Source organism: Symphodus melops, assembly GCF_947650265.1.
Source record: "Symphodus melops genome assembly, chromosome: 18".
Classification (NCBI taxonomy): domain Eukaryota; kingdom Metazoa; phylum Chordata; class Actinopteri; order Labriformes; family Labridae; genus Symphodus; species Symphodus melops.
Window position 1 is genome coordinate 163,571 of NC_136708.1, and position 12,500 is coordinate 176,070.

Here is a 12,500-nt window from a genome sequence, read left to right on the forward strand (position 1 = left end):
AATTATTATTAATATTATTATTTATTGTCATTATAGAATCATTTGTCTTCACATTAAAGTGCACACAGATAAGAAGAAAACCACAGAAGAAGAATATAGAAAAGTGACTCTAATGAAAGTAAGATGTGTTATGTATGGTAGCAGCATCATAAGTTATATGTTAAATATCTGCACTGTATGACATGTAAACTGTTGCTGATATATCAAATAATTCATTCTGGCATCCTCCAGTGACATCACATGAGAGCGAGGACGCAGTGATGTCACAGCAGTGATGTCACAGCAGTGATGTCACAGCAGTGATGTCACAGTCTCTCTGTGAGCTGCTGCCTCATGCAGAGGATTCCTCTCTGTGTCTCCTTCTGAATAAACTCATTCATAAAGAAGCTGATGTATTATTATCCAAAGGCCTTTCTTATTTCCTTCCTGTCTGCAGGACTCTGGAGTTACCTGCAGGGGGCGCTGCTGAGGCGTTATGCAGAGGAAAACAACGGTATCAACGTCCTTACTGGACCAGTCTTTGATTTCAACTATGATGGCCTCCGAGACACCACGGAGAAAATGAAAGAGTAAGATCTAAAGTCCCACATGAGGCCACAACACATCACATTATTGATTATTATTTATTTAATGTCTGGGCTTCTTATTGGAGAGAGGAGAGAGAGAACTCAGGGACGCCGACACGTCCCACTTTAAACATGCAGGAAGAGTTGATGGCTGGATGAGTTCACAGGCAGCTAAAGGAAGTCATCCACATTCACACACCGCTGATGAAGCAGGGGGAGCAACTTGGGGTTCAGTGTCTTGCTCAAGGACACATCGGACATGTGGCTGCAGAAGCTGGGGATCGAACCCTCAACCTTAAAGTTGACAGACTCACTGAGCCACAGCCGCCCTCTTCCTTTCATTTCTTTTAGCTGTTTTTATTGCTTGAGTCCAGCGTGATGCACCTCCTCACGTCTTCTGGTGTCCGGCCACCTTTTTTAAAAAGTGCTTTTAAACAGAAGTTATGATTACAAAGTGTTTTTTTTTTTTTTTTATCATAATCAAAGTAAATTCACCATTTTCACAAATCGATGAGTCAAAGTGTTTTTACAACTAGAAGTACCCAGCTTGTCTCTGAGTGACTCCTCCCCCCTCCTGTGTCCAGGTACACGACGGACGCCCCGCCCATCCCCACTCACTTCTACACGGTGGTGACGAGCTGCGAGGAGGCGAACCAGACGGTGGAGGAGTGTGACGGGGAGCTCAGCGTCTTTTCCTTCCTGCTGCCTCACAGAGCTGAAAACAGCGAGGCGTGCAACGTGAGTCCACTTCACTGCTGCTGTCTGGATGTTTGACTGAAGGCGTCACGTCAGTGACCAGACACAGATTTAAAATGTTCATTCATGCATACGTCCAGCAGGGGGCAGCGCTGTATCTGTAAAGTACTCGCTCTTATCCCCTGAACTGACCTGAGAGACTCAAACATAGATCTGAAGGGAGGCAACTCATCGCTTTGTTTTAATTAATATGAAAGTAAATGAGTGATTGAAGATTGACTGTGATTCTACATCAGAACAGTATCAGTGTAGGCATTATAAAAGCCCCTCGCTGTGGCTCTCTTGGATCCAGACAGAGCATCTGGTGGATTTGTTACTGAGCCTTAACCCTTGAGCAAACACCTCATGGTTAAAGCTCACACATGGGGCCTGGCAGCTTTGTGCTGATGAGCTGCTCCCGGTCCAGTTGAGACCCAACGTTTGATTCCTGACCATGTTTTCAATGATGTAATTCTTCATCTTGTTTTTCTATATGCAGGGTTGAAAACAGTCTGACAGAAACTCCATCAATATCTCTGCTGTGTTGTTTGTTCAGCATGTGGTGGACACTGTAGCTTCAGTGTTTAGCCAGCTCTGCATGTGGTGGACACTGTAGCTTCAGTGTTTAGCCAGCTCTGCATGTGGTGGACACTGTAGCTTCAGTGTTTAGCCAGCTCTGCATGTAGAGACACTGTAGCTTCAGTGTTTAGCCAGCTCTGTATGTGGTGGACACTGTAGCTTCAGTGTTTAGCCAGCTCTGCATGTAGAGACACTGTAGCTTCAGTGTTTAGCCAGCTCTGCATGTGGTGGACACTGTAGCTTCAGTGTTTAGCCAGCTCTGCATGTGGAGGACACTGTAGCTTCAGTGTTTAGCCAGCTCTGCATGTGGTGGACACTGTAGCTTCAGTGTTTAGCCAGCTCTGCATGTGGTGGACACTGTAGCTTCAGTGTTTAGCCAGCTCTGCATGTGGTGGACTCTGTAGCTTCAGTGTTTAGCCAGCTCTGCATGTGGTGGACACTGTAGCTTCAGTGTTTAGCCAGCTCTGCATGGGTCTGTAAAGCTTTCTGCGTTCTAACCTCTCTCCATGTTTCATCTCCAACATTGATCCTAGTTTGAGCAGCTTTCTGCTGCTGGAGCTTATTAGAAACATGCAGAGGCTTTTTAGCTCGGGTACAATCACTTCTATCTGAAGCAGTTCCACTGCCCGCTTCCATCGCTGCAACACCTGTTCACCTGATAACTCTATCAGGTGAACAGTGATTCTCTCGAATCTAAAGTTAGAAGGAGGACATACTGGCTGCTGCATTGTTGTCAGAGAAGCTTCAACACAGCAGGTTTCCTTCATGATGACACAGGAGGAGAGCAGCTCTCTGATTGGCTGATTGATCACAGAGGAGGAGAACAGCTCTCTGATTGGTCCTTTCACCTGCTGCCCTCCTACTTGTCATTTTAATCATTTGAAGCTTTGGTCTGTGACTCGCTCACAGAGAGTGGTATTTGTCTCCTGTGTTCATCTGAAGATGTAGAGAAGGAGTTTCAGATCCCCCATGTGAACACACAGAACGAGCCTCTCAGTGTTGGATTTATGTAACACACCATGCGCCCTGTGGAGGTGACTCATTGTTTACCTTACAACAAACAATGACATAGGTTTGTTTTGAGAGCGGTGCAGCAGCTGGAGTTTCATTAGACTCAGAGCAGAACTTTGAATCTTCATAACAGGAAAGTGTTTAACGTGTGGGTGTAAAACTTCGAGGAACTGCTCTACTTCCTTCCTTCATGTAATTCCATTAAAGCTCCCTCGTTTCAGTTTCAGAGTCTGAAGCTGCTCGTGTTCTTCCCCAGTGTTTTCACTTTTTCTCTGCCAAAATTAGACTTTCATGTGGTTTGAGGTTCAGAGAGAGAACAATGCCATAAAACGTGTCTCTGACTTTAAGTAGGTGATTCATGATGTTAATTTCCAGGAAACCTTCTGTGAGTCAGAGGAAAGAGTCGCTGCTCACTGATTTATGACTCACTGCTGCCAGAGGAACATACACACATAATCTGAGCTTCTGCAGAATTGAAAGTTGATCTTGGACATGTGGCCGGTGTCATAATGAGACCAAGTATCTGCGAAGCAAACACCAAACACCAGTGCATCTCAGCTTTCAGGTAAATGGTGGAGAGGAAGGTTTGAAAAGTCCCTTCTGGACGTTTGCAGGTGCAGTAACTGTAAAAACTGGACGAGTTTTATGAAGGACTGAAAGGTTCAAAATGTTCCCGAGCTGGAAGAGTCAAACATCAGGCTGCACAGTCATAGCAGCGAGCGCACCATCAGGTAACCACGGTAACGTTCACACTGAAGGGGAGTCTAAGTTCACCTGTGAGGTCAGGTTCTCCTGTGTGGTCCATCTGTCCCAACCCGACCCCTGTCTGCTCTTATCGCCATGGCAACAGCTGCTGCGCTTCGGTGCACTCCTCGCTTAACGCTGACAGGTTGAGAAAATAAGATCGTTCTTTCAACATTTCTGCAGTAAGATGGGTGTGTGGTTTGTGTTGTTGTCATGGTAACCAGCTGTAGCCATAACACGCTGCACTCTGCAGACAGTAACCCCCCCCCCGACATGAGTCAGGAGGGAATCCTCGTTTTTTAATGTACCGATGTAATGTACTGTATTCGTTCTAAAGTGAAGGATTGTCTGAACTCGTCATGTGACGCATCATGCGTTTAAAGGACGACAAAGCGTTACACATCAAACCCCTTCTTTTGAACTTTTCTGATAAGTGAACAGCGTTTGGCCCGCTGTAGATCCCCAGACCCCCCAAACCGACCTCCTGGAGACATGAGAGAGCAAACAGACCTTCAGACCTCAAAGTCCGGCCCAGGTTGAAAAGCACCTGAGAGAGCGTGTAGGAGGAAAGCCTGGGGTTTCCCTTGTTCCCCCTCTGAGCTGGAAGCTGCAGCAGCTGTTTGCCCTGCTCACTGAGCTCTCTGTCTCTCAGGGGAAATCATGTTCCTGAGGGTCATGAAAGCTTTTAGGGTCAGACGTTCAGCTTCATATTAAAGACTGTGATCAACGTGTCAGTGAAGTCAGGATTGAAGAAGTGGACTTCAGACTTTTGGAGAGTCGAAGGGCTGGAGAACAGCAGGACCTGGACCATCTTTAAAGCCTGACTGCAGGCTCTTTGGGCTTCATTTGATGTGATCCGCTCGGAGAACGTGTCCACCATGCTGGATGTCAGGGATTTAAGATGTTAGTCATGAAAGGCTCTGCAGGACGTGGTGTGTGTCTACACTAACCACGAGAGACAAAAGCTGCCTGTCCTCCAGGGTGTCCTCCTGCCTGAACAGACGAGCCATGATGTCCTCGTCCTGTAGTCTGTGACATCAGGATTTAAATATCCTGCAGTGTGAGCATGATGACATTACATGAGGATTCTCCTTCAGTCTGAGTGTGAGCCCAGTTTCTCTGCAGCATAAACATTTACGCTCTGAATGTAAGCCTGTTCAAACAGCTGCAGCACAGCTGGAAACTACAGCTCAGCCTGAAACTGAAAGAGTCCCTGACAAACACTGGACTCTTTCACTGTCCATGAGGAGGATCCGCCCCCCCCCCCCCCCCCCCCCCCCCCCCCCGGTGTGTGCGTGCGTGCGAGCGACTGCTTGTTGAGATAAGTTCACGGTGCCGTGTAGAGGTACAATGGCGTGCAGAGGCGCGGTATAGTTGGAGCTCGTGTGGGTGTTAAATTGCTTTTTTTGTAGATCATCATGTAGTCATAGGTCACAGACATCATGTGACCTGCCCACAGTTTCACATGAAGATCAGGGAAAGAGATGATCTGTGTGTGTGTGTGAGTGCGTGCGTGCGTGAGTGCGTGTGTGTGTGTCAGGTGGAGTGGGCTGGAGGCTGACCGTCTCCCTCTCTTGGGGATGTCATCATTCTCGTCAGGCGTTGTCTCTTGGTGGTTTCTATATAAACGTCAGCTGTTGACTTCCTGGCACAGAAAGTGATGATGATTATTGATCCAGTCTGAGTGTTCCTGAAAGAACCAGTCAGCTGCTGCTTCCATATGAAGTCCTGCTCATGGACGCGGAGACATGCATCATTGGACTCGTTGCAGCCTGTTGGTGTGTGAGCGGTAAACTCCCATCAGCATTTACACAGAAGGGGATCAGCTTCTAGAAACATCTTGAATGGTTTTGATTTCCAGGTAAATAACATAACAAAGCTCAGCACATGAAGGATTAATGACCCCACTCTCCAAACAGTATTTGAGGAAACGGTACTTAGACAGGCCAAGAACATAGCTGCAGACCCCTCACATGTCTTGAACTCAGAGTATGAATTGCTCCTCTCAGGCAGACGTTACAGAGTTCCAGTTAAAAATAAGAAAAGACATCTGAACAGGTACAAATCTTCATTTATCCCACTATCTGTTACTCTGTTGAACTCAGGCCGTAAGTAGAGGTCTCTGTTCCTGTAAAGGAATGCCATGTATGTATGTATGTATGTAGTTATGTACTACACTGCACTGTCAGCACTTGTGTGCTATGCACTGTTTTACTATGTCGTGTTATGCAGCAGCCTGTACGTCCAAGGCAAATTTCCTTCAGGACTAAATAAAGTAATTTTGAATCTTGAGCTATCAGAGTCTGCTGTCCATTTCCTCTGAAGCTTATTTATTTATACAACACTGAAGTACACATGGCTACAAAGGGCTTCACAGCAGTCAGGAAAGAAAGAGAATTCTTAGGAACCAACAACCGACAGCATCTGATGAATTACCCATCAATCATTTAAGAAGTCCACACACGTTCTTTTATTCTGAAAATCAACTGGACGTTTTAATCTTTGGATGTCTGACTCCCTGTCCTGCTCGAGCTGCTCTGAGCTAAAATGATGCTCCGTGCTTCTGCAGAAATCTAAGTCCTGTGGGAGGATTTACAGGCCGTCTTTATCATGAGAAAGCCAATGAAGAAGATTTATAGACTCTGTAGTTCATGGTTTAGATGTTGTGTAACTCCAGACAGGGACCTGGGATTTTGTTGCTCAGTATGTGGACTGTAGATGTGCTTCAGTGCTTTCAGACCAACATGAGAAGAATAAAACCAGAGCCTCTTCACCATGTTTCCGTTCTCCATGCAGCTCGGGAGTTTGTGAAGTTCTGACAGAAAGCTCTGCTCTGCTTCCTCGACTTTCTTCATAGTCATTCACAGCTGAACTTCACGGGTCAGACGATAAGAGAATAATGGAAGTATAAACTTTCCTCCCATCAACAGGGTCTCCTTTACTATAAAATGTGTTATTATTATTTATTAAAACCATGAGAGCTTGACTTAGACTACTCTTTCAGGTATCTGAACCAGACAAACAGCTTTTCTTGTCATAGTAAATTAAATTAATTAGAGGAAAGGTTAAACTCTCACGGAGAACTTGTCATGTTAATGTTTTCCCATGAATCACAAACATAACACTGAAGGGAATAATGTGTGCACACATGATTTAGTTTCCTGCCCTGAGGTCTTTCCTGGTTCTGACTGTAAGTTGCACCTTGTGTCAGACGTTGACACATCAAGTCTTTAAAGTTAAATATATTTGTTGTGTTGTTACGAGCTTCACCTGTGACATGGCTGGCTTTAAAATCACCAGTTCCAGAGTTTATGAGCAACACCCTGAACAGATGAACGTCACCTTTAGTTTAACTACCGATGTATTGTAGTTAGCAGTGTTTGTGTTGTAGTTAGCAGTGTTTGTGTTGTAGTTATCAGTGTTTATGTTGTAGTTAGCAGTGTTTGTGTTGTAGTTAGCAGTGTTTGTGTTGTAGTTATCAGTGTTTGTATTGTAGTTAGCAGTGTTTGTGTTGTAGTTAGCAGTGTTTGTGTTTTAGTTAGCAGTGTTTGTGTTGTAGTTATCAGTGTTTGTATTGTAGTTAGCAGTGTTTGTGTTGTAGTTAGCAGTGTTTGTGTTGTAGTTATCAGTGTTTGTGTTGTAGTTAGCAGTGTTTGTGTTGTAGTTAGCAGTGTTTGTGTTGTAGTTATCAGTGTTTGTATTGTAGTTAGCAGTGTTTGTGTTGTAGTTAGCAGTGTTTGTGTTGTAGCTAGTAGTGTTTGTGTTGTAGTTAGTAGTGTTAATGTTGTAGTTAGCAGTGTTTGTGTTTTAGTTAGCAGTGTTTGTGTTGTAGTTAGCAGTGTTTGTGTTGTAGTTAGCAGTGTTTGTGTTGTAGTTATCAGTGTTTGTGTTGTAGTTAGTAGTGTTTTTGTTGTAGCTAGTAGTGTTTATGTTGTAGTTAGCAGTGTTTGTGTTTTAGTTAGCAGTGTTTGTGTTGTAGTTAGCAGTGTTTGTGTTGTAGTTAGCAGTGTTTGTGTTGTAGTTAGCAGTGTTTGTATTGTAGTTAGCAGTGTTTGTGTTGTAGTTATCAGTGTTTGTGTTGTAGTTAGCAGTGTTTGTGTTGTAGTTATCAGTGTTTGTGTTGTAGTTAGCAGTGTTTGTGTTTTAGTTAGCAGTGTTTGTGTTGTAGTTATCAGTGTTTGTGTTGTAGTTATCAGTGTTTGTGTTGTAGTTAGCAGTGTTTGTGTTGTAGTTAGTAGTGTTTGTGTTGTAGTTAGCAGTGTTTGTGTTGTAGTTATCAGTGTTTGTGTTGTAGTTATCAGTGTTTGTGTTGTAGTTATCAGTGTTTGTGTTGTAGTTAGCAGTGTTTGTATTGTAGTTAGCAGTGTTTGTGTTGTAGTTAGCAGAGTTTGTGTTGTAGCTAGTAGTGTTTGTGTTGTAGTTAGCAGTGTTTGTGTTGTAGTTATCAGTGTTTGTGTTGTAGTTATCAGTGTTTGTGTTGTAGTTATCAGTGTTTGTGTTGTAGTTAGCAGTGTTTGTATTGTAGTTAGCAGTGTTTGTGTTGTAGTTAGCAGAGTTTGTGTTGTAGCTAGTAGTGTTTGTGTTGTAGTTAGCAGTGTTTGTGTTGTAGTTAGCAGTGTTTGTGTTGTAGTTATCAGTGTTTGTGTTGTAGTTATCAGTGTTTGTGTTGTAGTTATCAGTGTTTGTGTTGTAGTTAGCAGTGTTTGTATTGTAGTTAGCAGTGTTTGTGTTGTAGTTAGCAGAGTTTGTGTTGTTGCTAGTAGTGTTTGTGTTGTAGTTAGCAGTGTTTGTGTTGTAGTTAGCAGTGTTTGTGTTGTAGTTAGCAGTGTTTGTGTTGTAGTTAGTAGTGTTTGTGTTGTAGCTAGTAGTGTTTATGTTGTAGTTAGCAGTGTTTGTGTTGTAGTTAGCAGTGTTTGTGTTGTAGTTAGCAGTGTTTGTGTTGTAGCTAGTAGTGTTTATGTTGTAGTTAGCAGTGTTTGTGTTGTAGTTAGCAGTGTTTGTGTTGTAGTTAGCAGTGTTTGTGTTGTAGTTAGCAGTGTTTGTGTTTTAGTTAGCAGTGTTTGTGTTGTAGTTAGCAGTGTTTGTATTGTAGCTAGCAGTGTTTCAGAAAGTGCTGTTGTCCTTCTAATCACAGTAACTTTGTGAGAAAGAAGCCGACCGGTCGGGGTCTTGATTGGTGTTTAATTAAAATCTGGAGTTCACCTCGTCCGAGACAAGACCCAGACCTTTTAAAAAGTGGTCTTGAGACCGATCTCGAGTTAAATCCTCTGCCTGGAACCACCTGCAGACCCAGTTCTGAAGACCTCCGAGTCCTGCTGCTGGTCTACGGCTGCAGAAGGTCTTGGATACAAGCAGGTTCTGGATCACACAAGAAGTTTAACCTGGATTCTGGTTCAGAGCTGACAGTGTTTTTATGCTTTTCCATTCTTTGGAATTTTAACAATGCCAGTGACTTTAGCTCATTGTGATTGGATGTTAAGTCTGGGGAGGGGTTTCCTTATCAAGCGCATGGACTCACAGATACACACAAACAGAGACGATGCACCTTACAGGTAAGTATCAAAACATGGACAATGGTTCAGTACTATGCTGAGACGTGCTGTATTCTTCTCACTAACTGAACATGAAGGTTCAGTGATATGATGCATACAGTATGTGAAACTGTAACTGCACAGCTTTGTCCTGTAGCTTTGAACATTAGAAATCCAAACATTTCCATAAACACTGGATTGTGAAGTTAGCGGGACGCTGGTCCAAAGATGTAAGGGTGGGCGTGGCCAGGGAACAGCTTAGCGCTGTGTTTCTGATCACTTATTGGCTGACCAGGATGTGATGCTCAGACGTGAAGAGGTCTGGATCCAACAGGTCAGAGTTCAGCTCAGTTTCCCAGACAGTGAAACAGACGTTGTGTCCTGCTCCACAGATCCTTTTGTTCCACCTCGTGTACAGTTACAGATTCTGTGGGCGATGGATGCTACTGGACTCAACTCGTCTGGAGGTATTTTCCTAAATGTCGTCTGGTTATGTTAGACATGTTATTAGTAATTTTCTGCACACACTAAAGAAGTGGTTTCGTTATAGGTGTGCCATTTCAGCAACTTCAAGGTAGCAATGATGGATTTAGTTACTGCAGTAATTACGGTGTGTAGGGTGTGGAGGTACAAACATTGGGTTGAGTAATGTTTTGACAGGTGAGGGATAGTTCAGGTTTCTTCCCGTGGGGTTGTATGAGGTACTTCTTGTTATGTTTCAGCTCCTGGCTCAGTGTGGCTGCAGTACCAGCTGTTCACTTCAGCCGTGGGTTTCCTGTCTGACTGTATTTGTGATGTTGTCTCTTGTGCACCTGTCTTGTAGAAGTTGATGATGGAGTGGTCTCAGGCTGAAGGAGCAGCAGATGTTGAGCCTGGAGGAGAGGCAGCACTTTGCTCAGTTTAGACATGCACAGTTCCTACCAAAGCTTCTTCTTTCCTTTAACCGTCCTGTCTCAATGTGGACAGAGATCCATTTAATCCCTGATTCTAATACTGGATATTATGTCTCACTAATATTTAAAGGTTATTCAGTTGAAGTCACACAGTGGCCAAATGGTTTTCCTGGGCATGGAAGGGTTAGAGGTTAAAATGTGGCCGGTTACTGCCAACTCTCAGCAAAGTCTTCACCCTTGCTGTAAATTAGATGCGTTTTGCAATGATGTTAATTAGCATAGAGAAGGACCAATATTGCCCCAAATATCTGCAAGATTGCTCAATTCAAAATGTGTCAAAAGCACTGGAGCGCAGTGTTTACTGTTCACTCGGCATTTAGCCTTTTGTGTGTGCTTTGTGAATTCTGGGGTTTGTTTTTGTCTGCAGAGGTGCAACAGGTGTAAAAACCACAAACACATTTTGTGAATCAGGCCCAGTATTTATGTGTGCAACATCTCTGTTCTCCTACGCATGCAGCCCAGTGTATCACAGTTAACTCCCAATGTTTCAAAACAATTCCATCTTTGCTTCATCTCGTCTTCCAATCACTGCAGCACTTTTCCACATAACTATATAGTGAGTTCTGCAGAAGAAGGTATTGGTTGCATAACATTTAATGCAGATAGCGTGTGAGCTGTATGGAATTGTGCAAGCTTGCAGATAAACAGAAAGGATGATCAGAGGTTTTTATCTGACTGACTCACACCCCACTAATCCCGTCTCCCTTCAGCTGCTCTATCCCCAAACAGCTCAAATACTCAAGGTCTGTTTTATTTGAGCAAAGTGGAGACATTCATTTCTGTTTGTGTCTGCAGAGTGCAGAGGACGAGTCGCAGTGGGTGGAGGACCTGCTGAAGCTTCACACCGCCCGAGTCAGAGACGTGGAGATCCTGACCGGCCTGGACCTCTACCGCTCCACAAACCTCACCTACATCAGCACCCTGAGCCTGAAAACCCGGCTGCACACCTTCGAGAGTGACGACTAATCACACAGACAGATAAACACACACACACACACACACACACACACACATATACAGGACGTAGCTCTTTTTGTAGAAGTTTTGCATTTTCACAGCATGCTCATTGGACAGCCGGCACACGAAGAACACAGACCGTGGAGTCGAAAAGGGAACACAAGGTTTTGAAAATTGAAAAAGATTGAAATGATGGTTTGTAGTTTGGAAGATTAAAACAGGAGAATTATGTAACAGTTAATGGAGAGAAGAAGCTAGCACAGGAAAGATGCAGGACTGGACTTTATCAACACTGCAACAACCCATTAAACACACTTCCTACAGTACATCCTTCAGCACACAACAACACCATGTCCTGGTTTGACCTCTTTGACGGTGTAGGCATTGTTTTCATTTTTAACCGACGTCACAGAGATCCTCTTTCCTCTGATGTCATGCTCATTGTGGGAAGCTCAAATAGTGTGTAAATGTCATTACTTCCTCCTGATTCCTGATTCCAGTACGTGCTTTCTGTCACTCACTGACTGTAACTGCAGTGACTCCTGAACACACAGACGTTTGTCATACATCAGTAGCTCTGGTGTCGTAACAATCAGGGGGCTGTTGACATGGAGAGATTTGTCCTTTATAGGATCTCATTTACAGCATTTGATCCTCCCACACTGAGCTTGATCTTTACAGGGGGAAAGTCCCACGTTGGCTGCATCATTAATCTGATGCTTTATGAAATGAAGTAAAACTCAATGTCTACCTGAACACGAGGAGTAAAAACGAGAATGTGAAAGACGTAACGTCTTTGCAGCTTTGGGATAAAATATGCACATTTTCTGGTTTTGGTGTGGTGATGATTACTTTTGCTTTTTTGTAGGAAATACACTTATTCTTCGTCTTGCAGATAGTTAGATAAGAACATTGATACTATAATGTCAGCTAGCAGTTAGTTTAGCATAACTTAAAGGGGGGAAACAATGAGTCGAATAATGTCTAAAGGTAAAAATATATCAACAGGAACCTTTAAATGTCTCTCATTAAAATGTAATATCTCTCAAAGTTAAAATATTATCCAGTGTGTGAATCTTTTTAATAAAAACAACATGAATGATACATAAAGCTTAATATCATAAGAACAGCCCGTTATCAGGAAATCTTTCCCATGCAAGAAAAGGATTTTGTTCATTGTGTTCTGCAGGAAATATTGGCCAAGAGATAATGTGTTGTCTCCATGACACATGCCTGAATGTTTGCCAGATGTAGAGGAAAGTACAGAATGACATAAATCATCACTGCGTCAATAACACGTCAATCCAGCGCTACGTTTAGGTTATCCTCAGCATTACTCAGGAAGGGTGGCTTAAAGACAGCTTATTCCTGTTTTTTTAGCTGCTGGACAAAATATTCATTTCTGCTTTCAAAGAACTTTAACT

At 43.4% G+C, this 12,500-nt stretch overlaps 1 protein-coding gene across 1 annotated transcript in view; it reads left to right on the forward strand.

The window, feature by feature from the left end:
• The window catches only part of LOC306839914 (autotaxin-like), a 39,581-nt gene that overhangs the window by 25,599 nt on the left and 1,482 nt on the right, over nt 1–12,500 (forward strand). Inside the window, exons 23-25 of the mRNA XM_079368861.1 lie at nt 437–569; nt 1,151–1,304; nt 10,915–12,500. The exon at nt 10,915–12,500 is cut by the window's right edge and continues 1,482 nt beyond it. Coding sequence (XP_079224987.1) covers nt 437–569; nt 1,151–1,304; nt 10,915–11,085 — 458 coding nt within the window. The 3' untranslated portion in view covers nt 11,086–12,500. The remainder of the gene's footprint in view (nt 1–436; nt 570–1,150; nt 1,305–10,914) is intronic.